Source organism: Eimeria necatrix, genomic scaffold (assembly GCF_000499385.1).
Source record: "Eimeria necatrix Houghton genomic scaffold, Enh_scaff298, whole genome shotgun sequence".
Classification (NCBI taxonomy): domain Eukaryota; phylum Apicomplexa; class Conoidasida; order Eucoccidiorida; family Eimeriidae; genus Eimeria; species Eimeria necatrix.
Window position 1 is genome coordinate 15001 of NW_013653524.1, and position 24267 is coordinate 39267.

General features: G+C 58.5%; 4 protein-coding genes across 4 annotated transcripts in view; 2 read left to right on the plus strand and 2 right to left on the minus strand.

The window, feature by feature from the left end:
- Positions 1-1828, minus strand: part of ENH_00040300 (WD domain, G-beta repeat-containing protein, putative) — a gene marked incomplete at both ends in the record, with an annotated part of 1929 nt that extends 101 nt beyond the window's left edge. The window contains one exon of the mRNA XM_013580739.1: positions 1-1828. This exon is cut by the window's left edge and continues 101 nt beyond it. Coding sequence (XP_013436193.1) covers positions 1-1828 — 1828 coding nt within the window.
- A 2978-nt stretch (positions 1829-4806) lies between these two features.
- ENH_00040310 (hypothetical protein, conserved) lies at positions 4807-9217 on the plus strand (the record flags this gene model as incomplete). The annotated part of the gene is made up of 4 exons (XM_013580740.1): positions 4807-4848; positions 5213-7109; positions 7398-7441; positions 7733-9217. The coding sequence occupies 4 exons, from the start codon at positions 4807-4809 to the stop codon at positions 9215-9217; spliced, it is 3468 nt and encodes a 1155-aa protein (XP_013436194.1).
- A 7372-nt stretch (positions 9218-16589) lies between these two features.
- On the plus strand, positions 16590-18492 carry ENH_00040320 (syntaxin, putative; the record flags this gene model as incomplete). The annotated part of the gene is made up of 7 exons (XM_013580741.1): positions 16590-16601; positions 16880-16951; positions 17092-17163; positions 17220-17496; positions 17714-17809; positions 18031-18074; positions 18412-18492. The coding sequence occupies 7 exons, from the start codon at positions 16590-16592 to the stop codon at positions 18490-18492; spliced, it is 654 nt and encodes a 217-aa protein (XP_013436195.1).
- A 338-nt stretch (positions 18493-18830) lies between these two features.
- ENH_00040330 (hypothetical protein, conserved) lies at positions 18831-23159 on the minus strand (the record flags this gene model as incomplete). The annotated part of the gene is made up of 3 exons (XM_013580742.1): positions 18831-19234; positions 19457-20196; positions 20692-23159. 3 exons carry the CDS (start codon positions 23157-23159, stop codon positions 18831-18833), a joined length of 3612 nt encoding a protein of 1203 aa, XP_013436196.1.
- Positions 23160-24267: the final 1108 nt, after the last annotated feature.

The following is a 24267-nucleotide window of genomic DNA, read 5'->3' on the forward strand; positions in this document are numbered from 1 at the left end:
CTGCGTCTGGCTCTTCAGCAGCAGCAAGAATGGGCTGTGGGGCTGTCTTTGCATAAGCTCTGGAAATAAAAGTAGAAGTCCAAGTTAGTTTGCTGCTGCTGTCGACTCCCTTGAGGAAGGCCTGCGCGTCGGTGGCCCCGGGGAGCTGCTGCTGCTGCTGCTGCTGCTGCTGCTGCTGCTGCTGCGGCGTGGGCACCAGGCGCAGCTGCTGCAGCAGCTGCAGGCTGCGGCTGCTGCTGCTGCTGCTGCCCCGCTGCTCGGGAAGCGGCGGCAGTTTTGTTTTTTGAGTTTCTTCAAAAAGTTTTTCTTTTTCTTTTAATTTAATTCTTTTTCGGACAAGTCGGCCATCTGCTGCTTCCACGAAGCCCTGCGGCAGCGCGTCGCCCGCGAAAATGTTTTGCTGCTGCTGCTGCAGCAGCAGCTGCTGCTGCTCGTGTTCTTCCCGTTCCTGCTGCCGCCGCGACGCCTTTGCTGCTGCTGCTGCTGCTGCTGCGGGCCCCGCCGCCAGCCGCGCGAAGCCCTTCCCCCGCGCTGCTGCTCCTGCTGCTGCTGCTGCTGCTGCAGCGGGAGCAGCAGCAGCAGCAGCAGCAGCAGCAGCAGCGCGCGAGAAGCACACGCGCAGCAGCCCGTCCGAGCAGCAGCAAACCAAATCTCCCGTGTCTGCATGCCACTGAATTGCTGTTGGTGCTGCAGCAGCAAACTCAACAGCAAAAGCTGCTTTCCCCGTTTTGCTGCAGTACCCCCGCAGCTCCCCGCAAAACCCCCGCCGCCGCCCCCGCTGCTGCTGCTGCTGCTGCTGCTGCTGCTGCTGCTGCTGCTGCTGCTGCTGCTGCTGCTGCGTGGCCGTGCAGACGAAGCGGCCGCAGGGAGAAACAGCAACTCCTTGCTGCGGAAAAGCTGTTGGCAAGTTTGGAATTCGAAAAACTTCTTTTGAAAACTTTCGAAGATCAAAAAGACAAAGAGATCCGTCAAGTCCTCGGGTGTACAGACACCTGCCGTCAGCAGCAAAGGCCATGGCAGCAACCCCACACTCGGTGTCTCGGGGCGCCGCGGCCATGCCCATGAAGCGGCCCCGCCGCTGCTGCTGCTGCTGCTGCTGCTGCTGCTGCTGCTGCAGCAGGTGGGCGGGGGGGTGCGCGAGGCGCAGGATGAGGTCGGGTTTGCTGCTGCGCGCTGCTGCTGCTGCTGCTGCTGCGCCCCACAGCTGCAGCGAGCCGTCGCTGCAGCCGGCGACGACGGCGTTTGCTGCTGCTGCTGCTGGCGCGTACAAGCAGCAGCAGCAAGTGCAGTTGTTGCTGCAGCAGCCCCTGCTGTCGAGGGCCTTCAAGCAGCAAACTGCTGCCAAGGACTGGTCCATGCCGCAGCAAGGACCCCACAAGTCCCACAACCTGCAAGTCCCATCTGCTGCTGCTGTCAGGAAGCAGTTTGCTGCAGCAGCATGGAAGCAAATATCCCGGACTGCATGCGTGTGGCCCTTCGTGCTGCTGCAGTCCCTGATGTACTGGTCGCCCCGCGTGGTTTGCTGCAGCAGCAAACCCTCGCTGCTCAGCAGGTAGCAGCAGCTGCTGCCGCTGCTGACCCCCAGCAGCCCCCTGCTGCTGCTGCTGCTGCCGTACGCCAAGCAGCAAATCCGCTGCTGCTGCTGCACACTTACCGACTTGTAATAATCCAAAGTCCGCAAACTCCCCGCAGAATTCAAGTCAAACAAACGCACCACTCCGTCCGCGCTCCCGCTCGCCTGCAGCAGCAGCAGCAGCAGCAGCAGCAGCAGCAGCAGCAGCAGCAGCAGCAGCAGCAGCAGCAGCAGAGCCGGCGGCGAAAACGGCATGGAGATACAACAGGCGGTTGACGCGCTGCAGCAGCAGCAGCAGTGCCGCTGCTGCTCTACGTGGTGAAGTGCGGCAGCAGCAGCAGCAACACAAAGGAAAGACACGCTACCAGCAGCAGCAGCAGCAGCAGCAGCAGCAGCAGCAACAACAGCAGCAGCAGCAGCAACAGCAGCAGCAGCAGCAGCAAAGCGAGGAAAAGGAGAAGCAAAAGAAAGGCACCACTGCAGATACACCGCAGCCTCCCAAAGCAGCTGTCAGTACACTTCAAATCCGTCATAAACAATTCAATTTAATTAATTTAATTAATTTAATTTAATTTAATTAATTTAATTTAATTAATTTAATTTAATTAATTTAATTTAATTTAATTTAATTAATTTAATTAATTTAATTTAATTAATTATTTATTTGCAAAGAAATACCAAATGGGTCCCAGCGGCCGAAAGGCGAAAAGCCGTGGTGGATGTGGGGCCGTGGCAGTCCAGCGAGAAGCGGCCATACAGAGGCAGTTCTGCTGCTGCTGCTGCTGCTGCTGCTGCTGCTGCTGCTGCTGAGTCTGCTGCTGCTGCTGCTGCTGCTGCGTCTGCTGCTGCTGCTGCGTCTGCTGCTGCTGCGTCTGCTGCGCCTTCTCGCCAGCCAGCAAACACCGGGGACAGCCACGGGTCCAACTCCTCATACAAGCCTGTGTTCACCAGCTTGCTGCTGCTGCTGCTGCTGCTGCTGCTGCTCGCAGCAGCAGCAGCAGCAGCAGCATCTGCTGAAGGCTCTCTCTTCGTGAGAGAGTCGAGGGCCCTGCTGCTGCTGCTGCTGGCGCGCGTGCTGCTGCTGTTGCTGCGCTTCCCGCTGCTGCTGCTCCTGCTGCTCTTTTTGCTGCGCCCCTTCGGCTGCAGCAGCAGCTCGCCCCCGAAGCTGGAGGGAAGGCCCATAGCAGCAAGAGCAGCAGCAGCAGATTCGTCAACTGCAACATCATCTTCTTCGCTTTCCTCAGACTCTGCTGCTGCTGCTGCTGCTGCTGCTGCTGCTGCTGCTGCTGCTGTGGGAAGGTCCTCCGGGTCTTCTTCTTTGCAGCTTCTGAGGCCTCGCGGTGCTGCTGCTGCTGCTGCTGCTGCTGCTGTGCTCAACGGCCGCGGGCCGAAGCTGTCGTCGTCGCTGCTGCTGCTGTCTTCTGCAGCAGCAACTGTGCGTCGTGCTGCTGCTGCTGCTGCTGCTGCTGCTGCATGCCGCTGCTGCTGCTGCCGGTCCTTAGCTGCTGCAGCGTAGCTGCTGGTTTCGCGCAGCCGCCGCATTTCATCTTCGTCGCTCGACATGGTGCTGCAGGTGCTGCTGCTGCTGCTGCTGCTGCTGCTGCTGCTGCTGTTGCTGCTGCTGCTGCTTCAGTTGCCGCAGCTGCTGCTGCAGCTGCTGCTGCCTTTTACTCTGCTGCTTCTGCTTCTGCTGCTTCGTGGCTGCCGTGTTTGTCCCCGAAGTGTCACCGACTGCTCTTCCCGACACTGCTGCTGCTGCTGCTGCTGCTGCTGCTGCTGCAGCTCGGAAGTGCTGTTTGGATACAGGGATTGCTGCAGCAAGGAGGAAGCAGCAAAAAACAAAAAGAAAAACGGAAGGATTTGGAAGATTATGAGGCGTAATAGCTGCTGGCGGTGCTGCAGCAGCTTCTGCTGCATGCGCAGGAGCACAGCAGCAGCAGCAGCGGCTGCTGCTGCTGCTGCAGGTCCACCCCTGCTGCTGCTGCAGGTCCACCCTGCTGCAGGTGCTCGGATAAACGTGCAGCGCAGAAATCTTTAATTTGAATTGGCTTTTATAAGTTATCGAGCAGCTAGCTAGACTGCTGCTTATTAGCAGCAGCAGCAGCAACAGCAGCAGCAAACAGCTGCTAGAACGGGCGAGATGAGCCTGCTGCTGCTGCTGCTGCCGCTGCTGCTGCTGCTGCTGCTGCAGGTCATGCTGCGACTCGCTTAAGATCCCATTCTCTCAGTCCTCTTTTTTGCTGTAGCGCAGGTGTCGCCGCTGTGCTGCTGCTGCTGCCGCTGCTGCATGTGTTACAACTGACTCGCAGCAGCAACAGCAGCAGCAGCAGCAGCAGCAGCAGCAGCAGACACAGCTGACGAAGCAGCAGCAGGCCTTAAAACCCCGAAACCTTCTCGGGCTCACCTGTAATGTAGCAGCAGCACGTAATTCGACACACACTTGAGGCAGCAGCAGCAGCTGCTGCTGCAGCAAGAGCAGCTATAGCAGCTGCTGCTTCAGCAGCAGCTGCTTCAGCAGCAGCTGCAGCAGCAGCTGCTGCAGCAGCAGCAGCTTCCACTGTAGCAACACTGCAGCAGCCGCAGCAGCGGCAGCGACTGTAGCAACATTCTCACCAGCTCTGGCAGCAGCAGCAGCAGCGGCGCAGCTAGCAGCAGCAGCAGCCGAACTTTTGACGCTGCTGCATTAGTAGCAGCAGCAGCTGCTGCAGACAGCAGCAGCAGCAGCAACAGCAGCAACAGCAGCAGAGGCAGCAGTTGCTGCCTCTGCACTTGCTCCACAGCAGCACCAACACTAACTGAAAATCCCGCAAGCCGAACAAAGCAGCAGCCGCAGCAGCAACTGCAGCAGCAGCAGCAGCAGCAAGCTGTGCAGAACGAACTCTCCCCGAACATCAGCAGAGCAAGCAGCAGCAGCAGCAGCAGCAGCAGCAGCAGCAGCGCCAGGAAGAGCTGCAGCAGCAGCAGCTGCTGCTGCAGCTGCCGCGTGAAGCGGCCATGCGGCCCCTTCTCTCGCAGCGTGCTGCTGCTGCTTGGATAAGGAGGAGTAATAGAAGCAGCAGCAGCAGCAGCAGCAGCAGCAGCAGCAAAAGCAGCCGGAGCAGCAGCAGAGGAATTATATGTGTCTCGGCGGAGGCTCCGCTGGCTGCTCATTTGCTGCTGCTGCATGCAGAGCAGCAGCAGCAGCAGCAGCTAGCGGACTTTTTCGAGGCCTGTGCTGCTGCTGAGAGGCAGCTATGCAGCAGCCTTTCAGCAGCAGCAGCAGCACTGAGGGCGCGGTGCACTGCAGCAGCAGCAAAAGCCAGCTGCTGCTCGTGTAGCTGCTGCAGCAGCAGCTGCAGCGCCCTGCAACAAGCCTCGGCAGCTTGCGACAGCAGCAGCAGCAGCAGCAGCAGCAAAGGCCTCCAGACAAGTGAGGCAGCATCAGCAGCAGCAGCAGCAGCTAGAGTTGCTGCTGCTGAGCAGCCTGGTGTCTTTTCGGACGTACAGAGGCTAGCAGCAGCAGCAGCAGCCGCTGCAGCACCGGCAGCAGCAACAGCAGCAGCAGCAGATGGAGAAGCGCAGCAGCAGCAGCCACGTCTTAGCTGTGTCAGCTGCAGCAGCAAAGAACATTTTTTGGCGCTGCTGCTGCTGCTCCTGCAGAAGCAGCAGCAGCAGCATGGTGCTGCTGCTGAGCAGTTCCAGCAGGAAGCAGCAGCAGCTGCAGCGCAGCGGCAGGCTCTTCGGCAGCAGCAGCAGCAGCTGCAGCAGCTGCAGCAGCAGATCGCCAGCAGCTTAAGGCAAGCGCAGCAGAGCGACGCAGCAGCAGCAGCTCGCTACACAGCAGCAGCAGCAGCAGCAGAGGAATCCCTGGAGGCGGTTCAGGCTGCTGCTGCTGCTGCAGCACAGCGCCGGCAACAGCAGCACCGCCAGCTGCAGCAGCAGCAGCAGCAGCAGCTGTACACAGCAGCAGCAGCAGCAGCAGCAGCAGCATACACTGAAAGAAGGAGAAGCCGCATTCAGGTGTCTCTGGCCCTGCGGGCTCTGCAGCAGCTTTTGAGTGTACGTACAGCTCGTGCTGCAGCAGAGGCTGCTGCGCAGCAGCAGATCTGCTGCCGCTTTGCTTCGCTCGAGCAGCAGCTGCAGCAGCGGCTGCAGCAGCAGCAGCAGCAGCAGCAGCAAGTCCTCAGGCTCCTCAGGGTGCTGCTGCAGCACGAGTCGCTGGCCCTGCAGCAGACAGAGCGTCCTGCTGCTGCGCAGCAGCAGCAGCTACAGGCAGCGCTGGCTGCTGCTGCTGCTGCTGCTGCTCCTGCTGCTGCAGCAGCCGCAACAGGACATTCACCCGCAAATGGCTCACCGGACCCCTCCAGCAGCAGCAGCAGCAGCAGCTGCAGCGCAGCAGAGCGCTTTGCTGCTGCTGCTGCTGCAGCAAAGCAGCAAACCGAAAGGACAAGAAGCAGCAGCAAAACTGCAAAGCTTGTGCATGCGCTGGCGCAGTCTGTGGCTGAGGCTTTGGGGGAGTATGTTCGGCAGCTGCGCGTTGCTGCTGCAGCAGCAGCAGAGCAGCAGCAGCAGCAGCAGCAGCAACAGCAACACAAGTACACAGACGTGCAGCGGCAGCTGCAGCAGCGCATGTCCCCTCCGCAGTCGCCGCAGGGGCTGCTGCTGCTACTGCAGCAGCAGCAGCAGCAGCAGCAGCAGGCAACAGCCGCCGCTGCCACTGTCAGATGGGCAGAGTATGCAAGCGCTTGCAGAACAGCAGCAGCAGCAGCAGAGCAGCAGCAGCAGCAGTGGAACGACGCAGCAGCACAGCTGCAGCTTCGGGTAGTGCCGCAGCTAGAAGTAGCAGCAAGCAAACTCAAAACAGCAGCCCTGCTGCTGCAGCAGCTGCAGCAGCAGCAGCGGGCGTCAGCAGCACAGACAAAGACCTTGCAGCCGTCGCCTCCTGATGCTGCTGCTGCTGCTGCTGCTGCTGCTGCAGATGGAGGGCTCGGCTGTTCTGCTGCTGGCGCTGCTGCTGCCTGGAGCAGCAGCAGCAGCACGCGGGGCTCGGTGCCTCTAGATGCTGAGGGGACTTCTGGGAAGCAGCAGCAGCAGCTGCAGCAGCAGCAGCAGCAGCTGCAAATGGAGTTTCAGGAAGAGTTGCTGCTGCAGCAGGAGCCGCCGCAGCAGCACAGAGACCAGCAGTTACTCGCAGCAGAGCGGATGCTGCATGCAGCAGCAGCAGCAGCAGCAAAGGAAGAGGCGCAGCAGCTGCTGCTGTGCCTCACGCAGCTGCGGCTCTTGTCCACAGCAGCAAGCAAAGCTGCTGCTGCTGGCTCTGCAGATCTGCATGCTGTAGCTGCAGCAGCAGCAGCAGGAGCGGAGGCAGAGCAGCAGCAGCAGCAGCAGCAGCAAGCCACTGAGCTGCTTGCTGCTGCACTCGGGGTGCCAGAAGACCAATTCGCATGCTCCACTCCAACCGCAGCAGCAGCAGCAGCAGCAGCAGCAGCAGCAGCAAGCAGTGCAGCAGTTGCTGCCAAAGACAGCGCCTTGGAGCAGTGCAGCAGCAGCAACGGAAGTATGTATAGGGGGCACTGCAGCAGCAGCAGGAAGCAGCAGCAGCATGCCGAGGTGCCTCGGCATGCTGCTGCTGCTTTCTGCTGCTGCTGCTGCTGCTGCTTTCTGCTGCTGCTTTCTGCTGCTGCTTTCTGCTGCTGCTGTGGTTTGCTGCTTCTGCTGTTTTCTGCTGCTGTTGGTGCCGTTGTGCATGCTATTGCTTCTGCTGCTGCTGCTGCTGCTGCTACTACCTCCCAATTGTGGTCTGCTGCTGTTTGTGTGTTTGCTGCTGCTGTTTCTGCTGCTGCAGCTCCGCCTGCAGCAGCACCGGCGTTGGCTTGGTGGCTGCAGAAGGTCCATATTGTCTCCAGCAGCTGCAGCAGCAGCAGCAGCTGCTGCTGCTGCTGCAGCTGCGGCAGCAATGATTCCTTTTTTGCCGGTCTGCCGCTGCTGGAGAGAGAAACGAGCCGACTGGCCCGAAAGGTTAGCTGCTGCTGCTGCTGCTGCTGCTGCTGCTGCCCGTGCTTTTGCTGCTGCTGCTGCTGGTGAATCCCTTGATTAAAGAACAATGTGGCAGTGCTTGTTCCATCGATCTCGCTGCTGCTGCTGCTGCTGCTGCTGCGGATTTCGCTGCTTCCGCCATAGGCCAACACGCGGGCGCGGCAGCAGCAACAGCAGCAGCAACAGCAGCAGCAACAGCAGCAGCAACAGCAGCAACAGCAGGGCAGCAGACGCAGCAGCTGCTCGGATGAGTCCTACTTGCGTGGCCCTACTTACAGCAGAAGCAGCAGCTTCGAGAGCTACGGCTTCGCAGCGAGCAGCAGCAGGCGCAGCAGCAGCAGCAGCAGCAGCAACAGCAGCAGCAGCAGCAACAGCAGCAGCAGGAGAAGCAGCAGAGGACGGCGAAGCAGCAAAATGGACTTCTCCTCACCCCTCCAGCAGTACCCCAGCGGGCCGGCAGCAGCAGCAGAGCGAGAAGACACGCCAGCAGCAGCAGCAGCAGCAGCGTCAGCACCAGCAGCAGCAGCGCCAGCAGCAGCAGCGCCAGCAGCAGCAGCAGCAGCACCAGCAGCAGCAGCAGCAGCAGCGAGAAGTCTTGTCGTCAGCGCCAGCTCTCCTGCTCTTGTTTCGTCTTCATCTGAGTCTGATTGGGTGCGCGGGACAGCAGCAGCAGCAGCAGCAGCAGCAGCAGCAGCAGCAGCAGCAGGGCCTGCAGCTGCTGCTACGCTAGAGGGCGACAGCGTGTCTTTGAGAGATTTGGACTCCCTGAAAGTCTTGAGTTTCAATTTGGCTTCCTCAACAGAAGCCTCAACAGCTCCTGGTGCTGCTGCTGCTGCTGCTGCTGCTGCTGCTGCTGCTGCTGCTGCTCCTGTGGCCGGCAGCCGCGGCACTGCAGCGCCAGCAGCAGCAGGCCATAAGCCGCGCAGCAGCAGCAGCAACAGCAACAGCAGCAGCTGCAGCTCGTCCCTGTCGCTGGCTGACGAGCGAGCCCCAGGCGTCGGCCTCCTGGAGCAGCAGCAGCAGCAGCAGCAGCAGCAGCAGCAGCAGCAGCAAACTGCAGCAGCAAGTGCCCAGCCCCCCCTAAGAGGAATGTTTTCTGGCCCCTTTATTTGGTCTTCGCGATTTCGCAGAGAAGCGCAGCTCTCTTTGGACGGACGCCGTGCTGCAGCAGCAACGGCAAGTGCTGCTGCTGCTGCTGCTGCTGCTGCTGCTGCTGTTGCTGCTGCTGCTGCTGCGGGGTTTAGTTGCCGCTGGGGGTTGTGCGTTGGTGCGCGAGGCAGCGAAGGGTTGCTGCTTCTGCGGCAGAGTTCACAGTCGACTTTGCTGCTGTTGCTGCTGCTGCTGCTGCTGCTGCTGCTGCTGCTGCTGCTGCTGCTGCTTGTGCTGCTGCTGCTGCTGCTCAGGGCGGGCCACTGCGGTCCCTGCGATCGGAAGGCGACAGCAGCTCTTGGTCAGCTGCTGCTGCTCCTGCTGCTGCTCCTGCTGCTGCTGCTGTTCCTGCTGCTCCTGCTGCTCCTGAGGCTCTGCGGCAAGATGAATTTCTTCAGAGGTAAAACCCTGCAGCAGCAGCAGCAGCAGCAGCAGCAGCAGCAGCAGCAGCAGCCGCAGAACTACTGGCAGCTTCAGTAGCCGCAGCAGCAACGGACACTGCGGCTGCTGCCAACGATGCCGCTTGGCTTCTGCTGCAGCAGCTCTCGCAGGTTGTTGGTTCCTAGGGTTTAGGGTTTAGGGTTTAGGGTTTAGGGTTTAGGGTTTAGGGTTTACGAATGCCATTGCAGGTTCGGGATTCGCGATTTCGTGCTGCAGTCGTACAGCTGCGCCCTTAGCAGACGCATACTGCTCCAGGTGCTGCTGTTGCTGCTGCTGCTGCTGCTGCTGTTGCTGCTGCTGCTGCTGCTGCTGTTGCTGCTGCTGCCGAGGGTTTTGTTCTTGAGCGCAGCAGCCACAGTACAGCTTCGCCTGTAGCCGCCGCGGCTCCGGGTCAGGGTTTAGCGCCCCCTAGGGTTTAGGGCGTAGGGTTTAGGGTCTAGGGTTTAGGGTTTAGGGTTTAGGGTTTAGGGTTTAGGGTTTGGGGTTTGCAGGGCCGCTTGTACGTGACGCAAAGCCGCCTCGCGTTTGTTTCTCTTTTCAACGAAGCAACTTTATTTGGTCAAGAAACAGTTTTGCTGTTTGACTTCTTGAATGTTGCTGCCATCAAGTACTTCCAAACCCTAAACCCTAAACCCTAAACCCTAAACCCTAAACCCTAGGCCCTCCGGCGTAAACCCTCGGCCCTGCGGAGCCAGCGCCGCGAAGCTCGAGGCTGCAGCCGCTGCAGCGTTTTCACTCCTAAACCCTAAACCCTCAACTGCCCCCTGGACTTAAATGCTCAAACCCTAAACCCTAAACCCTAAACCCTAAACCCCAAGCCTTAAAATCCTCCTTAGGCGCTTTCTCTCCCAGCGGGGCCCTTTGCCACTGGTCGTTGCCGAAGTAGACAGGGCGGAGGAGGGTTTAGGGTTTAGGGTTCAGGGATTAGGGCTTAGGGTTTAGGGTTTAGGGTTTAGGGTTTAGGGTTTAGGGTTTAGGGTTTGGCTCAGGAAGAGGACGAACGCCATTTTCTTCGACAACAGCATCGAGTTTGAGTTGGAGAATGGAGAGAGGCATTTCTTTGCCACTTTTATCAACAGAGACAAAGTTCGTTATTCGCTCTTTTAGGGTTTAGGGTTTAGGGTTTAGGGTTTAGGGTTTGGGATTCTGGGCGCTTCACTCGGTTTTCAGTATCCCTTGCGTTGTATACGCTATTGCTGCTGCGGTTGCTGCTGCCGTTGCTGCTATTGCTGCTGCTGCTGCTGCTGCCGTTGCTGCTATTGCTGCTGCTGCTGCTGCTGCCTTGGTGGCGGCTGCTGTTGCCATCAATGCTGTTGCTGCTGCTGCTGCTGCTTTTGCTGCTGCTGCTGCTGCTGCTCTTGGGGGACTTCTTTTCTTCTATATCTTGCTGCTTTCAACTTCCCGTTGCAGTTTGCGTCGAACCCTAAACACTAAACCCCAGAGCTATCCTGCCTCTTCTGAAGTTTCTTGGTGCCAAGGGTTTAGGGTTTAGGGTTTAGGGTTTAGGGTTTAGGGTCTAGGGTCTAGGGTTTGTGGTGTTCAGGCCTACGACTTTATAGTCGCGCTGTGGGAAATCTACAAGAAGATAGCGAAGCACGTAAGAGACAAAGCTGCCTTCTGCTTACTAGAATGCAGGGTTTAGGGTTTAGGGTTTAGGGTTTAGGGTTTAGGGTTTATGGTCGGGGGTTTGGGGTTTGATGGCGGTTTTTAGGGTTTGAGCTTAACGGCCCCATCTGCAATTTCTGAGGAAGCAGCAAAGACGGAAAAGAAGAGGGAGAGGAAGCTGAACATGCAGGAGGTGCTCAGCTGCTGCTGCTGCTGCTGCTGCTGCTGCTGCTGCTGCTGCTGCTGCTGCTGTTTCTGGTGCTGCGTAGCTACTGCTGCACTCGTGCTGCTGCTGCCTGCGTCCAGGTTTCTGAAGCACGCCCGTACCCAACTGCAGCAGAGGTTGAAGCAGCAACAGCAGCAGCAGCAGCAGCAGCGGGGGACGACCCTGCAGCAGCAGCAGCAGCAGGAGCTGCAGCAGCAGCAGCAGCAGCAGATCTGCTGCGGCCTCTAGAAGAAAAGGGCAGCAGCTTTACTTGCGACGTTTCTCTCAAGGAGATTCTTGAAGCAGTTGTGCTGAACCCCGAGACAAGCCCCCTCACGAGGTTTGCTGCTGCTGCTGCTGCTGCTGCTGCTAGTGCTGCTGCTGCTGCTGCTGCTGCTGCTGCTGCTGCTGCTGCTGCTGCTGCCTGTGTTGTTGCTGCGTCTGCTGGAGCTTTTGCAGCTGTGGTTGCTGCAGCTGCTGATGCCATTCTTGCTGCTGCTCTTGCTGAGGCAGCTGCAGCTATGGATGTTTGCTGCAGCAGTTTCTGCTGTTGGTTTTCCTCCTTCCTTATTGCTGCTGTTGCTGCTGCTGCTGCTGCTGCTGCTGCTGCTTCAGCGCTTTGAAAGAGAAGGAGGCAAAAATCCCCCAGCCTTTTCAGCCCTGGCGGCGCTGCAGCAGCAACGGGAAAGCCAGCAGCAGCAGCAACGAGAAGGCCAGCAGCAGCAGCAACGAGAAGGCCAGCAGCAGCAGCAACGAGAAGTCCAGCAGCAGCAGCAAAACCGAATCGTTCAAACCTGCTGCAGCAATAGAAGAGGGCCTCGAGCGGGACCCTGCTGCTGCGTTTGCTGCAGCAGCAGCAGCAGGTGGTGCAGCAACACCAGCGGACGGAGTAGCAGCAGCAGGCACAGCAACAGCAGCAGATGGAGCAGCAGCAGCAGCAACAGCAGCAGCTGCTGCTGCTGCAGCAGAGGAGGCCGAGATCAGATGCCCCAAAAGAGGAATTTTCAGCGGCCGCTTTTTCCAAATTTCTCGAGAGCTGGACGCCGACATCAAATGTCCGATTCGCTAGGGTTTAGGGTTTAGGGTTTAGGGTTTAGGGTTTAGGGTTTAGGGGCATGCGGTAATGCTCGCTGCTTTCGGAGCTAAGGGTTTACTGGTTGGGTCTATGTGAGTGCCAAGGGTTTAGGGTTTAGTGTAAATGCACCTGTGTCCCACTGCCTGGGGTTTTGGAGCTTAGGGTTTAGGGTTTAGGGTTTAGGGTTTAGGGTTTAGGGTTTAGGGTTTGTGCTGCTGGATCTTTCGAAGTTAAGGGTTTACGGTCTCGTGTCTGCGCTGCGCACCTCGCCTGCTGCCTGCGCAGCATCTCTGCGGCCAGACCTGAGGGTTTAGGGTTTAGGGTTTAGGGTTTAGGGTTTAGGGTTTGCGTTTCAGTGCCGGAGTCTTCGCTGACTCGGATCTTGGGCCTGCCGTCTCGGGGTTTGCTGCGGGAGCGCTACTGCTGCAGTGTATGTACACCCCAGCTGCTGCTGCTCGACATCTGCAGCAGCCTTTCGGGGCCTCCGTATTCAGAGACTTTCTTTTTGCGGCAGCGGCTCAAGTTCGTGGCTTTGAACTCCCCAGCAGCCCTGGGATCGGGCGATCCCAGGCCCCACAACCCCGGGATCGTCTTGGGATCGGGCGATCCCAGGCCCCACAACCCTGGGATCGTCTTGGGATCGGGCGATCCCAGGCCCCACAAGCCTGGGATCGTCTTGGGATCGGGCGATCCCAGGCCCCACAGTCCTGGGATCGTCTCGGGATCGGGCGATCCCGGCGACGGCCCGCAGGGGGCTGGCGATCCCGGGGGCGGGGGCTGTGGGATCGTCTTGGGATCGGGCGATCCCAGGAGTGGGATCGTCTTGGGATCGGGCGATCCCAAGTGTGGGGTCGCTGGGATCGCCTTGGGATCGGGCGATCCCAGCGGGGAGGCGCCGCCGCCCCGCAGCCAAATTGACTTCGAGTACGAAGTGGTCATTACTGTCCCCTCCTTCTTCCAGGTCAGCTAGCTCCGCTAGCTAGCTAAGTCAAGCAGTGGCTAGCTAGCTAGCTAGCTAGCTAGCTAGCTAGCTAGCTAGCTAGCTAGCTAGCTAGGCAGCTTGTTATCCAGCTAGCTAGCTAGCTAGCCAGCTAGTTAACCAATTCGCTAGCTACTCACTTCGCCGTTCGAGGTAGCTAGCTAGCCAGCTAGCTATCAACCTAGCCAGATAGCTAGCTAGCTAGCCAGCTAGCTAGCTAGCTAGCTAGCTAGCCAGATAGCTAGCTAGCTAGCTAGCTAGCTGTAGTCTCTTGTCTTTGGTTGGTTTCAGGGGAAGATTAGGGGCGACAGCATTCGCGAGCTAAATGAAGGAATGAAAATTCTGAAAATTCTTAAAGGGTTTGTGAAAGAAGCTCTTGCTGCTCACATCAGCAGCAGCAACAATGCAGCAGCAGCAGCAGCAGCAGCAGCAGCAGCAGCAGCAGCAGAAGCAGACGCAGCGGGGGGGAGTGCTCTTGCCGCTGCAGCGGAGGCTGCCGCTGCAGGTGAAGAACAAATTGCTGCTGCTGCTGACGAAGAGGCCGGCACTGCTGCTGCTGCTGCCAGCTCCCCAGCAGCAGCAGCAGCAGCAGCAGCAGCAGCAGCAGCAGCAGCAGCAGAGGTGTTCCCAAGGCAGCAGCTGCAGCTTATAGAGATACTTGCTGCGGTGTACAGGCAGCTCCTTGCTGCGCTGCAGCAGATTCTGCCGTCTTCGCGATACGAATGTAAAACCCTAAACCCTAATTCTAAACCCTAAACCCTAAACCCTAGCGCGCAAACCCTAGGTCGCAGTTCTTCAGCTGCTCCCGAGGAAGGCCTCAATCGGGCTAAACCCTAAACCCTAGGGTTTGGGGCTGGCGCTGGGGGTTTAGCGGCAGGATCTAGGGCTTAGGGTTAGAGTTAGGGTTTAGGGTTTAGGGTTTAGGGTTTAGGGTTTAGGGTTTAGGGTTTAGCTGGCCCGCCCCAAGTTTTTTGTTCAACAGCAGCAACAGCAGCAGCAGCAGCGCCCGCGGCAGCAACATTCGCAGTAGCAGCAGCAACAGTAGCAGCAGCAGCAGTAGCAGCAGCAGCAGCAGCAGCAGCAGCAGCAGCAGCAGCAACACTGAATGTTTTGGCTGCCGCTGCTGCTCCAACGCCACCGAAGGCATAGGGATTTTCTATTTTATAAGCTGCAGCAATATGTGTCTCTCTGCAGCTAGCTGCAGCTAGCTGCTGCTAGCTGTAGCTAGCTGCAGCTAGCTACAGCTAGCTACGGCTAGCTGCAGCTAGCCGCAGCTAGCTGCGGCCATTTGCAGCTAGCTGCAGCTAGCTGTAGTTATTTGTAGCTATCCCCAGCCATTTGTGGCTGCTGCCTGTAGCTAGCTGTGGCTAGCTGCAGCTAGCTGCAGCTAGTCCCAGCTAGCTGCAGCGGCTAGCTAGCTGCAGCAAACTGGCTGCAGCTAGCTGGCTGCAGATAGCTAGACCTGCTTTTGGCCAACTGCAGCTCCTCGCAGCTAGCTGTGGCTAGCTGCAGTTCTTTGAAGCAATCTGTAGCTAGCTGGGCCCGGCCATGGCTAGCTGCGGGTCTCTGTGTTTGGCTGTAGCTAGCTGGGACTGGAGTGGGTAGACTAGCTAGCTGTGGCTAGCTGTAGCTAGCTGTGGCTAGCTGTAGCTAGCTGTGGCTAGCTGTAGCTAGCTGTGGCTAGCTGTAGCTAGCTGTGGCTAGCTGTATCTAGCTGTGGCTAGCTGTAGCTAGCTGTGGCTAGCTGTAGCTAGCTGTGGCTAGCCGTAGCTAGCTGTGGCTAGCCGTAGCTAGCTGTGGCTAGCTGTAGCTAGCTGTGGCTAGCCGTAGCTAGCTGTGGCTCTTTGCTGCAAGCTGTGCCTAGCCGCAGCTAGCTGCGGCTAGCTGCAGCTAGATGTAGCTGATTGTGATTAGCTGCGGCTAGCTAGCTACAGCTAGCTGCAGCTAGCTGCGGCTAGCTGCTGCTAGCTGTGGCTCTGCGCAGATAGCTGTAGCTAGCTGTGGCTAGCCGTAGCTAGCTGCAGCTAGGTCAGGCACTCTCGGAAGCAGAGGCTGAGTGAGCTGCGCATGGGCGCGTGCTGCTGCTGCTGCTGTTATTGCTGCTGCTGCTGCTGCTGTTATTGCTGCTGCTGCTGTTGCTGCTGTCATTGCTGCTGCTGCTGTTGCTGCTGTCATTACTGCTGCTGCCTTCACTGCTGCTGTTGCTGCTGCTATTGCCGTCCTTGCGGCTGTTGCCGCTGCTGCTGCTGCTTTTGCTGCTGCTTCCGTTCCTGCTGCTGCAGCAGTTTCTGCTGCTGCTGTTGCTGGCAGCAGCAGCAGCAGCAGCAGCAGCAACAGCAGCAGGCCGCAGCGGGACAAGCAGCTACTTCTGAGCAGCTGTCTTTGCACATTTCTGGAAAATTAATTTTTATTTTTTATTTCTTTTTTAAATTAATTTTTAAATAAAACAAATTCAAATCCAAGTACCCCTCGCAGCAGATTTGCCCGCAGCTGCTGCTGGGGGCCCCCAAGGGGGGCCCCCAAGGGGGCCCCCAGGGGGCCCCCAGGGGGCCCCCCTGGGGCCCCCAGGGGCTTCCTGGGCCCCCCCTTTTGCTTTTTTATTTGCCAAAGGGGGAGAATTATTTAGTTGAACTGCAAACCCTAAACCCTAATTGGTGGTTTGAAAGTGGAAGACAGTCCAGTGGCTCGGAGGCTCGCCGGGAAACCCCAAACCCTAAACCCTAAACCCTAAACCCTAAACCCTAAACCCTCAATTTTCTGCAGCGGTGTTTCAAATTCTCAGACCTCTTCAGCGAAGCAGGGGGCCCAGAGCTTCTTTGAGCTGCTTGCTTTGCTGCTGCGCACTGGGGCGGCTGCCACGAGCAGCAGCAGCAGTAGCAGCAGCAGCAGTAGCAGCAGCAGCAGCAGCAACAGAAGCAGCAGCAGCTGCTGCTGCGGCAAAAGGAGCAGCAGCAGCAGCAACAGCAACTGAGAGCAGGGCTCCGGCAAGAAGCAGAGGCTGCAACGGCAGTTGCAGCACACTGTGGCCCCAAGTAGCAGCAGCAGCAGCAGCAGCAGCAGCAGCAGCAACAGCAGCAGCAGCAGCAGCAGCAGCAGCAGCAGCAGCAGTTGTTGGCGTGCCTAATGAATTTGCACCCCAGGATGCAGCTGCTGCTGCTTGTGTGCCCGTAAACTCGTGCGCTCTTCCCCTGTGCGTAGGGCTGGCCAGGCCCCAGGGTTTAGGGTTTAGGGTTTAGGGTTTAGGGTTTAGGGTTTGCAGAATGCGGGACCGCTTCAGAGAGCTGCAGGCCCTCGCGCTGCAGCTGCATCCAGAAGCAGCAGCACAAATGCATCAAGGGGGGGCCCCCCATGGGGGCCCCCTTGCTGACGCAGCAGCAGACTTAGAAGGGGGGCCCCCTGGGGGGCCCCCAGGGGGGCCCCCAAGAAGGGTTTTTGTGTGAGTACTTTAAAAAGGTACAAGTGCTTTCTGCTGCTCTTGCTGAGATAGGAGAGAAGACAGAACAGATCCAAACCCTAAAAGCGAAGTTGGTGGAAGCTACAAACCCTGATGAAGAGAAAGGTGCGTTTTCTAGGGTTTAGGGTTTAGGGTTTAGGGTTTAGGGTTTGGGGCGTAGGGCTTCGACGCCCGCAGCCGAGGGGTTGCAGCCACGGGAGCTTTGAGGGCGCGGCCCAGCGCGTGGGGCGCGCCCGAGGGTTTAGGGTTTAGGGTTTAGGGTTTAGGGTTTAGGGTTTAGGGTTTAGGGTTTAGGGTTTAGGGTTTGGGGGTTTAGGGTTTAGGGTTTAGGGTTTAGGGTTTAGGGTTTAGGGTTTAGGGTTTAGGGTTTAGGGTTTGTGCAGGGCGCGGGAAACACCCCCGCGTTGGTGAACAGTTTGTTGACTTCGCTGTGCAACATTTCGCCCTTCTTTAGGGTTTAGGGTTTAGGGTTTAGGGTTTTAGGGTTTAGGGTTTAGGGTTTAGGGTTTAGGGTTTAGGGGGGTTTAGGGTTTAGGGTTTAGGGTTTAGGGTTTAGGGTTTAGGGTTTAGGGTTTAGGGTTTAGGGTTTATGCAGGGCGCGGGAAACACCCCCGCGTTGGTGAACAGTTTGTTGACTTCGCTGTGCAACATTTCGCCCTTCTTTAGGGTTTAGGGTTTAGGGTTTAGGGTTTTAGGGTTTAGGGTTTAGGGTTTAGGGTTTAGGGTTTAGGGGCAGACGTGTCTCACGAGCTGCACAAGGTGATGGCGGCGGCGATGACTCTGATGCAGAAGAGCAAAAGGGCCATCGAGGGTTTAGGGTTTGAAAACACTAAATTAGCGGATAACGAAAAAGGGTTTTGCGCCAGCGAATTAAGAATTCGAAAAAACCTGCAGCAAACCCTTGCTGCTCAGCTGCAGCAGCAGCTGCAGCTGCTGCAGCTGCGGCAGGCCGAGTACAGGCTGCAGGTCCGCAAGAAGGCCGTTCGACAAGTCAAACTAGGTCCCAAACCCTAAACCCTAAACCCTAAACCCTAAACCCTAAACCCTAAGCCCTAGGTTGCAGACGCAGGCGGGCGTGCGGGAGCTCCGGAGATATTCCGCAGCAGCAAGCAACCCGCGCCAAACCCTAAACCCTAGCGGGGAGCCTATGGGGGCTGCTGAAAACGAGGGTTTAGGGTTTAGGGTTTAGGGTTTAGGGTTTAGGGTTTGGGCTGCAGTCTATCCGGAAGTGCCTGAAGAAGAAGTTGAAACCCTCGTGGACTCTGGAGAGCTCACGGCGATGACAGCCATCAAGATGAGGGTTTCCGGCGTGCGTAAACCCTAAACCCTAAACCCTAAACCCTAAACCCTAACCGCCAAGCCTTAAGCCCTAAACCCTAAACCCTGCGTTGAGCTCCCGGCTAGCGGCGCAGTTCATTTGCCCCATTGAAGGCACTTGCAGTTCCAGGAGATACGAGGGTTTAAGGCTTGGGGTTTGGGGCCTAGGCATTAGGGTTTAGGGTTTAGGGTTTAGGGTTTAGGGTTTGTGCTGCAGACGCACCAAGCCCTGCGAAATGCGACCGCCGGCATTCAAGACAAGTACCGGGACATACGCCGTCTTGAGCAAAGTTCGCAAAACCCTAAACCCTTAAACCCTAAACCCTAAACCCTAAACCCTAGCTTTTGGCCGCACTAGTTTACTAGGGCCTGACTTGTCAGGGCTAAGGGTTTACAGCAAGGAGTTCAAGTCCAATTGAGGTTTGGAAACCACTTTTTAGGGTTTAGGGTTTACCTTGAGAGCTTAGGGTTTACTCAAAAGGGTTGTTGGCCTGCTTCCAAGGGCCCAGGGCTCGCTTTGAGGGTTTAGGGTTTAGGGTTTGGGGCTTAGGGTTTAGGGTTTAGGGTTTAGGGTTTAGGGTTTAGGGTTTACGTGCAGCGGATGTTTTGGATCACCGTTATTCTGATCATCATTGCGGCCATTGTGCTGGTGCCAGTGTTTGTCACTCTTCTCAAATAGCTAAACCCTAAACCCTAAACCCTAAACCCTAAACCCTAAAAATTCCCTCCTGAGCCCTATGGGGTAGCCGTGCCTTCACCCTGGCTCGAAACCCTAGTTCCAAACCCTATCTTAAACCCTAGGGTTTGAGCTAGGGTTTAGACCCTAGCTCCAAACCCTAGCTCCAAACCCTAGCTCCAAACCCTAGCTCCAAACCCTAGCTCCAAACCCTAGCTCCAAACCCTTGCTCCAAACCCTAGCTCCAAACCCTCGAGGACTTTTGGCGGTTTTCGTTTGCTCCATTTTGATTCAAAAGTTTTCAGCCGTTGCCCCAAACCCTAAACCCTAAACCCTAAACCCTAGAGCCAGCAGAGCGGCGAGTGCCTCAGGTGCACCAGCTGCAGCAGCTGCTGCTGCTGCGGCTGCTGCTCCGGCAGCTGCAGCAGCTGCAGCAGCTGCTGCGACTGCTGCTGCGGCTGCTGCTGCAGTTGCTGCTGCGGCTGCTGCTGCTGCGGCTGCTGCTGCAGTTGCTGCTGCGGCTGCTGCTGCTGCGGCTGCTGCTGCAGTTGCTGCTGCGGCTGCTGCGGCTGCTGCTGCAGTTGCTGCTGCGGCTGCTGCTGCTGCTGCTGCTGCTGCTGCTGCTGCGCTTTTCCTAAAGCAAACCCTAAGTCCTCCAGCAGCTTTTGAGAAAACAGCAAAGAAGCTTCTCGAGGGTCTGCAGCAAGACCCCACAGGCGGCTGACCATCGCGCGGGCGCCGAACGCTGCAGCAGGCAAACCCTAAACCCTAAACCCTAAACCCTAAACCCTCGAAAGGGCGGCCCGCGTCGCTGCCGCGCGGCAGCACTCAGCAGCAGAATACACGGCGGCAAAAGTGCAGCAGCAGCAGCAGCAGCAGCAGCAGCAGCGTCTAGCCACCCCTCAGTTCTCCTTTCAGGGCTAGGGTTTAGGGTTTAGGGTTTAGGGTTTAGGGTTTTGAAGCGTACATGAATAGGGCCTCAGGGGTTTTTCTGTCTTCGCGTCAAACAAAAAAAAGTAAAGAGTTTCCAGCAGCAAAGCAGAGTACAAAGTCACAGCAGCTTTGTCCCCCGTTGCTGCTGCTGCTGCTGCTGCTGCTGCTGCTGCTGCTACTGAAGACTCATCGTCGCCGACCTTGCTGCTGCGACGCGCACGCGCGCCGCCCTGAGCTGCTGCTGCTGCTGCTGCTGCTGCTGCTGCTGCTGCTGCTGCTCTTCCAGTTGCCTCGGTGGCGCCCGAGCTGCTGCTGCTGCTGCTGCTGCTGCTGCTGCTGCTGCTGCTGCTGCTGAGGGCAGCAGCAAGAGCTGCCACCGCCGACGGATGAGCTAGCTGCCGACTTCCCCTATTTCCTTTGCTGCGGCGCAGAGCAGCAGCAACGGAACGCCCGCTCACGCTGCTGCTGCTGCTGCTGCTGCTGCTGCTGCTGCTGCTGCTGCTGGGCACAGCTCCCTGGCTGCTGCTGCCGTCCTCTCCTTGCTGCTGCTGCTGCTGCTGCGTCTCCACTTGTCGCTTCTTCCTGGGGGGCCCCCCGGGGGGGCCCCCCGGGGGGCCCCCTGCGAGCTGCTGCAGCCGGGGAGCAGCAGCAGCAGCAGCTTTGAGCTGCTGCTGCCGCAGCCACCGCCGCAGCAGCAAACTTCTTGCTGCAGTCCATTCTGTAAACATTATATCCAAAGCCCCCAAGTCTGCATGCGTTGTCAGCCGGAAAAACCTGAAACGCACACCCAAACCCTAAACCCTAAACCCTAAACCCTAAACCCTAAACCCTAAACCCTAAGCTCGCAGCCCCTAACCCTAAACCCTAATCCCGCAGCCCCTAACCCTAGTCCCGCAGCCCGTGGCACCAAACCCTAGGCCCTATAGCTGGAGCCCTTGACCCCAAACCCTAAACCCTAAACCCTAAACCCTAAATCCTCAACCGGAATCTCTTTAAACCCTTTGTCGTGGCTCTTGGCCCTAAACCCTAAACCCCAAACCCTAAACCCTAAACTCCAGACCCTAAACGCTCAACCCCAAACCCTAAACCCTGAAGCGGCGGCTCACGCTCCTCAGCCTAAACCACAAGGCCCTGGGCCCCTAATACCCAAACCCTAAACCCTAAACCCTAAACCCTAAACCCTAAAACGAGTCACTACTTAGGACGGAAAACGAAGCCAAGGGTTTAGGCTTTAGGGTTTAGGGTTTAGGGTTTAGGGTTTTGTTTCACCTCTTGGCAATCCTCTGGGCAGTCATAGCAGCACACAAGAAGTCGTCAAGGCGCAGCCCAAAGCGGGGAACTGCTGCTGCTGCTGCTGCTGCTGCTGCTGCTGGCTGCTGCTGCTGCTCTTCTGCTGCTGCTGCTGCGTCCCGGTGCAGCAGCAGCAGCAAAGGCCGCAGCAGCGCAGCAAAGCAGCAGGCAATGAGCGCTGTGAGGCTGCTGCAGCGGAAAGGCTCAACGCGGCTAAAGTCGCAGAGTGCTGCAGCAGCAGCAGCAGCAGCAGCAGCAGCAGCAGCAGCGTCTGTCCCCCCGTTTGCTGCTGCCTCCGCTGCTGCTGCTGCTGCAGCAGGCGCCTGCAGCGACAGCAGCTGCAGCCGGCTGGGCCCCACAGCGCGCAGCAGCAGCTGCTGCCCCCTCAAGGCAACAGCAACAGCAGCAGCACCTCGAGCTGTTTGCTGCTGCGCTGCAGCAAAGAAGGAGACAGCAGCAGCCCCAAGGCCTTCCCGCTGGGTCGACTTTGCTGCGCTGCTGCAGCAGCTGCTGCCTGCAGCAGCAGCAGCAGCAGCAGCAGCAGAAACCCTTGCTGCTGCAGTTTGCTGCGCTGCTGCGCCTGGCGCTGCGGGAGCTTCTTCTGCGCCTGCTGCTGCTGCTGCTGGCGATGCCCCTTCTGGGGATGTTGCTGCAGCTTCTGCTGCTGCAGCAGCAGCTCCTGCTGCTGCTGTTGCTGCTGCTGCTGCTGCTGCTGTAGCTGCTGCTGCAGCTCCGTCCTGCTGCGCTTCCGCAGCAAAGCAGGCGAGAGCAGCCAAGGGGTCCCCTGGGGGCTCTTCCTGAGCAGCAGCAGCAGCAGCAGCAGCAGCAGCAGGAGCTGCTGCTGCAGCTTCTGCTGCAGCAACTGCTGCTGCTATGTGCTGCCGCACGAAGAGGGGGCCGCAGCTCTGCAGCAAGCTGCTGCTGAGGCCCTGCAGCAAACGGCGCTTTATGCTGCCAGCAGCAGCAAGATGTGCTGCTTGGAGTTTCGAAAGCAAGTCTTTAGCAGCAAAGAGTCCCCCGAGGCACCAGGCTGCTGCTGCTGCTGCTGCTGCTGCTGTTGCTGCTGCTGCTGCTTGGGCTGCGGCCCGCTCCGGCCAAAGCAACCTGCTGCTGCTGCTGCTGCTGCTGCTGCTGCTGCTGCGGAGGCGGCGCCGCAGGTGATGCTGCAGCAGCAGCTCGTCAGAGCGCAGCCGCCGGAGAATAAAAGCTGCTGCTTTGCGGGGCAGCAAACTGCTGCAGCAGCTGCTGCACAGTGTCACTGCTGCTGCTGCTGCTGCTGCTGCTGTCTCTCCTGCTGCTGCTGCTGCAGACTCTGCTGCTGCTGCTGCTGCTGCTGCTGCTGCTGCCCCCCCTTCTGCTGGAGGAGCAGAACCAACGGGATCTGCAGCGTCTCCTGAACCTGCTGCTGCTGCTGCTGCTGCCGCTGCTGCTGCTGCTGCTGCTGCTGCTGCTGCTGAAGAGTCTCGCACCTTCTTGCCGCAGGCGTCGCAATACCTGGGGTGGACATACACCCAAAACACTTGGCGCCAAGCTGCTGCTGCAGCCTCGGGCGGAACTGCTCCCTCTTGTGCTGCTGCTGCTGCTGCTGCTGCTGCTGCTGCATCTGCTGCTGCTGCTGCTGCTGGTGTTGCTGCTGCGCTGGCTATCGCTGCTACTGCCTGCTGCTGCTGCTGCTGCTGTTGCTGCAGTGCAGCAGCAAATTTATTGGAGGCCCTGGTTGAAGAGAGCCGCCTGAGACAAAGTTCTCTGTAAGCCGCAGCTGAGAGCGCTGCTGTTGCTGCTGCTGTTGCTGCTGCTGCTGCTGCTGCTGCTGCTGCTGCTGCTGCATCACGAGCAGCTCCTTCTTCTTCTTGAGACGGCTGTTGAGCCGCCGGAGGAGCAGCAGCACGATCAGCAGCAGCAGCAGCAGAAGCTGCAGCAGCAGCAGCAGCAGCAGGGCACCCCACAGCTACGAGCAACCCCCGAACATCAGCAGCAGAAGGCAGCAAAGCAAGAAGTGTTGCTGCTAGGTATGGGCTAAGCAGCAGCTGCTGCAGCGCACTGAATGCTGCACCCCCGTTTCGCTGCTGCTGCTGCTGCTGCTGCTGCTGCTGCTGCTGCTGCTGAGCAACAGCAACCAAGACACAGTCATCGCTGTCGCTGCCACTGGGCTCACAGACACCGGGGCTTGTTTTGCTGCTGCTGCTGCTGCTGATGCTGCAGCAGCTCACTTCGCCCTCGGACCCTTTGTCCTGCTGCTGCTGCTGCTGCAGCAGCTTTCTACGGCGTGGGGCCCGGTTTCCCTTAGGGGCCACTACTCCAACTCCAACAATATCTACATCTGATTCGCTGCTGCTGCTGCTGCTGCTGCTGCTGCTGTCTTTGTTGCTGCTGCAGTGCTCGCTACGGGTGCTGCTGCTGCCGCTGCTGCGGCTGCTGCAGCTGCGGCCCCGCCTGGGCTTCCCCATGGCCGGGGCCCGCCTGCTGCTGCTCTAAAGACACATTTAAACTGCCTAAGCAGCAGCTTGCTGCTGCTGCTGCTGCTGCTGCTGCGCTGCGTCTGGGGCGTGTGTGCTGGAGGGGGCCCCCCGCGTGCTGCTGGGGGCCCCCCAAGTCGCCGGGGGCCCCCTGGTGTAGCTGGCAGCAGCAGCAGCACGGGCTTCTATTTGCTGTTCTATTAAACTAAAATAAAAGGCTAAGCGGAAGCGAAGTGGGGGCGAGTTGCTGCAGCAGCAGCAGCAGAGCAGCGGCCAGTGGTTGCGAGAAGCAGCAGTGGCGGCGCTGCTGCTGCTGGGCTGCTGCTGCAGCGCTGCGCGCAGCTTTTTTAGATTTCTGGCGGAATTGGAGTTACTTTTTGGATTAGTTTCTTTGAAATAAATAAAAGAAGAAGTTTTTTGAGGTTTTGGAGAGCGAGCGGCTGGCCGGGGCGGTGGCGGCTGGGCTGCTGCTGCGGCTGGGCGGTCTGTTGCTGCTGCTGCTGCTGCTGCTGGTGGTTCCGAGTCGCTGCTGCTGCTGCTGCTGGAAGCGCTAGAGTTGGGAGGCCGCTGAGGAGTTGAATGAAAGGGAAATTAAAAAAGAAAAAGATTTTCAATTTTAAAATCAAAAAAGGGTTTAGTTTTGGGGCAGTTGCGGCTGCGGCGCGGGTGCTTTCGGACTGGTGCGGCTGGCAGCTGCAGCAGCAGCAGCGGCTGCTCCCGCACACGGCCAGCTGCAGCAGCAGCAGCAGCAGCTGCAGCAGCAGCAGCAGCAGCGCTCAGACCGCAGCAGCAAGCTTAAAAGCTCTTTTTTGTCCAGTTTTTGTTTTCTTTTCGAAGTCTTTTCTATTTATTTGTTCAGTTTGCAAAATGGGAGAAAGTGAAACTCAGGCTTGGGACACTTCCGTCCGCGAGTGGCTGGTCGACACCGGCAGGGTCTTCGCCGGCGGCGTTGCTAGCGTGAGTTCTCCTGCTGCTGCTGCTGCTGCTGTTGCTGCTGCTGCTGCTGCTGCTGCTGCTGTTTTTGCTGCTGCTTCGCGCCTTCCGCACACCCCGCCGCGAGCCAGCAGCAGCAGCAGCAGCAGCAGCAGCTGCTGCGGCA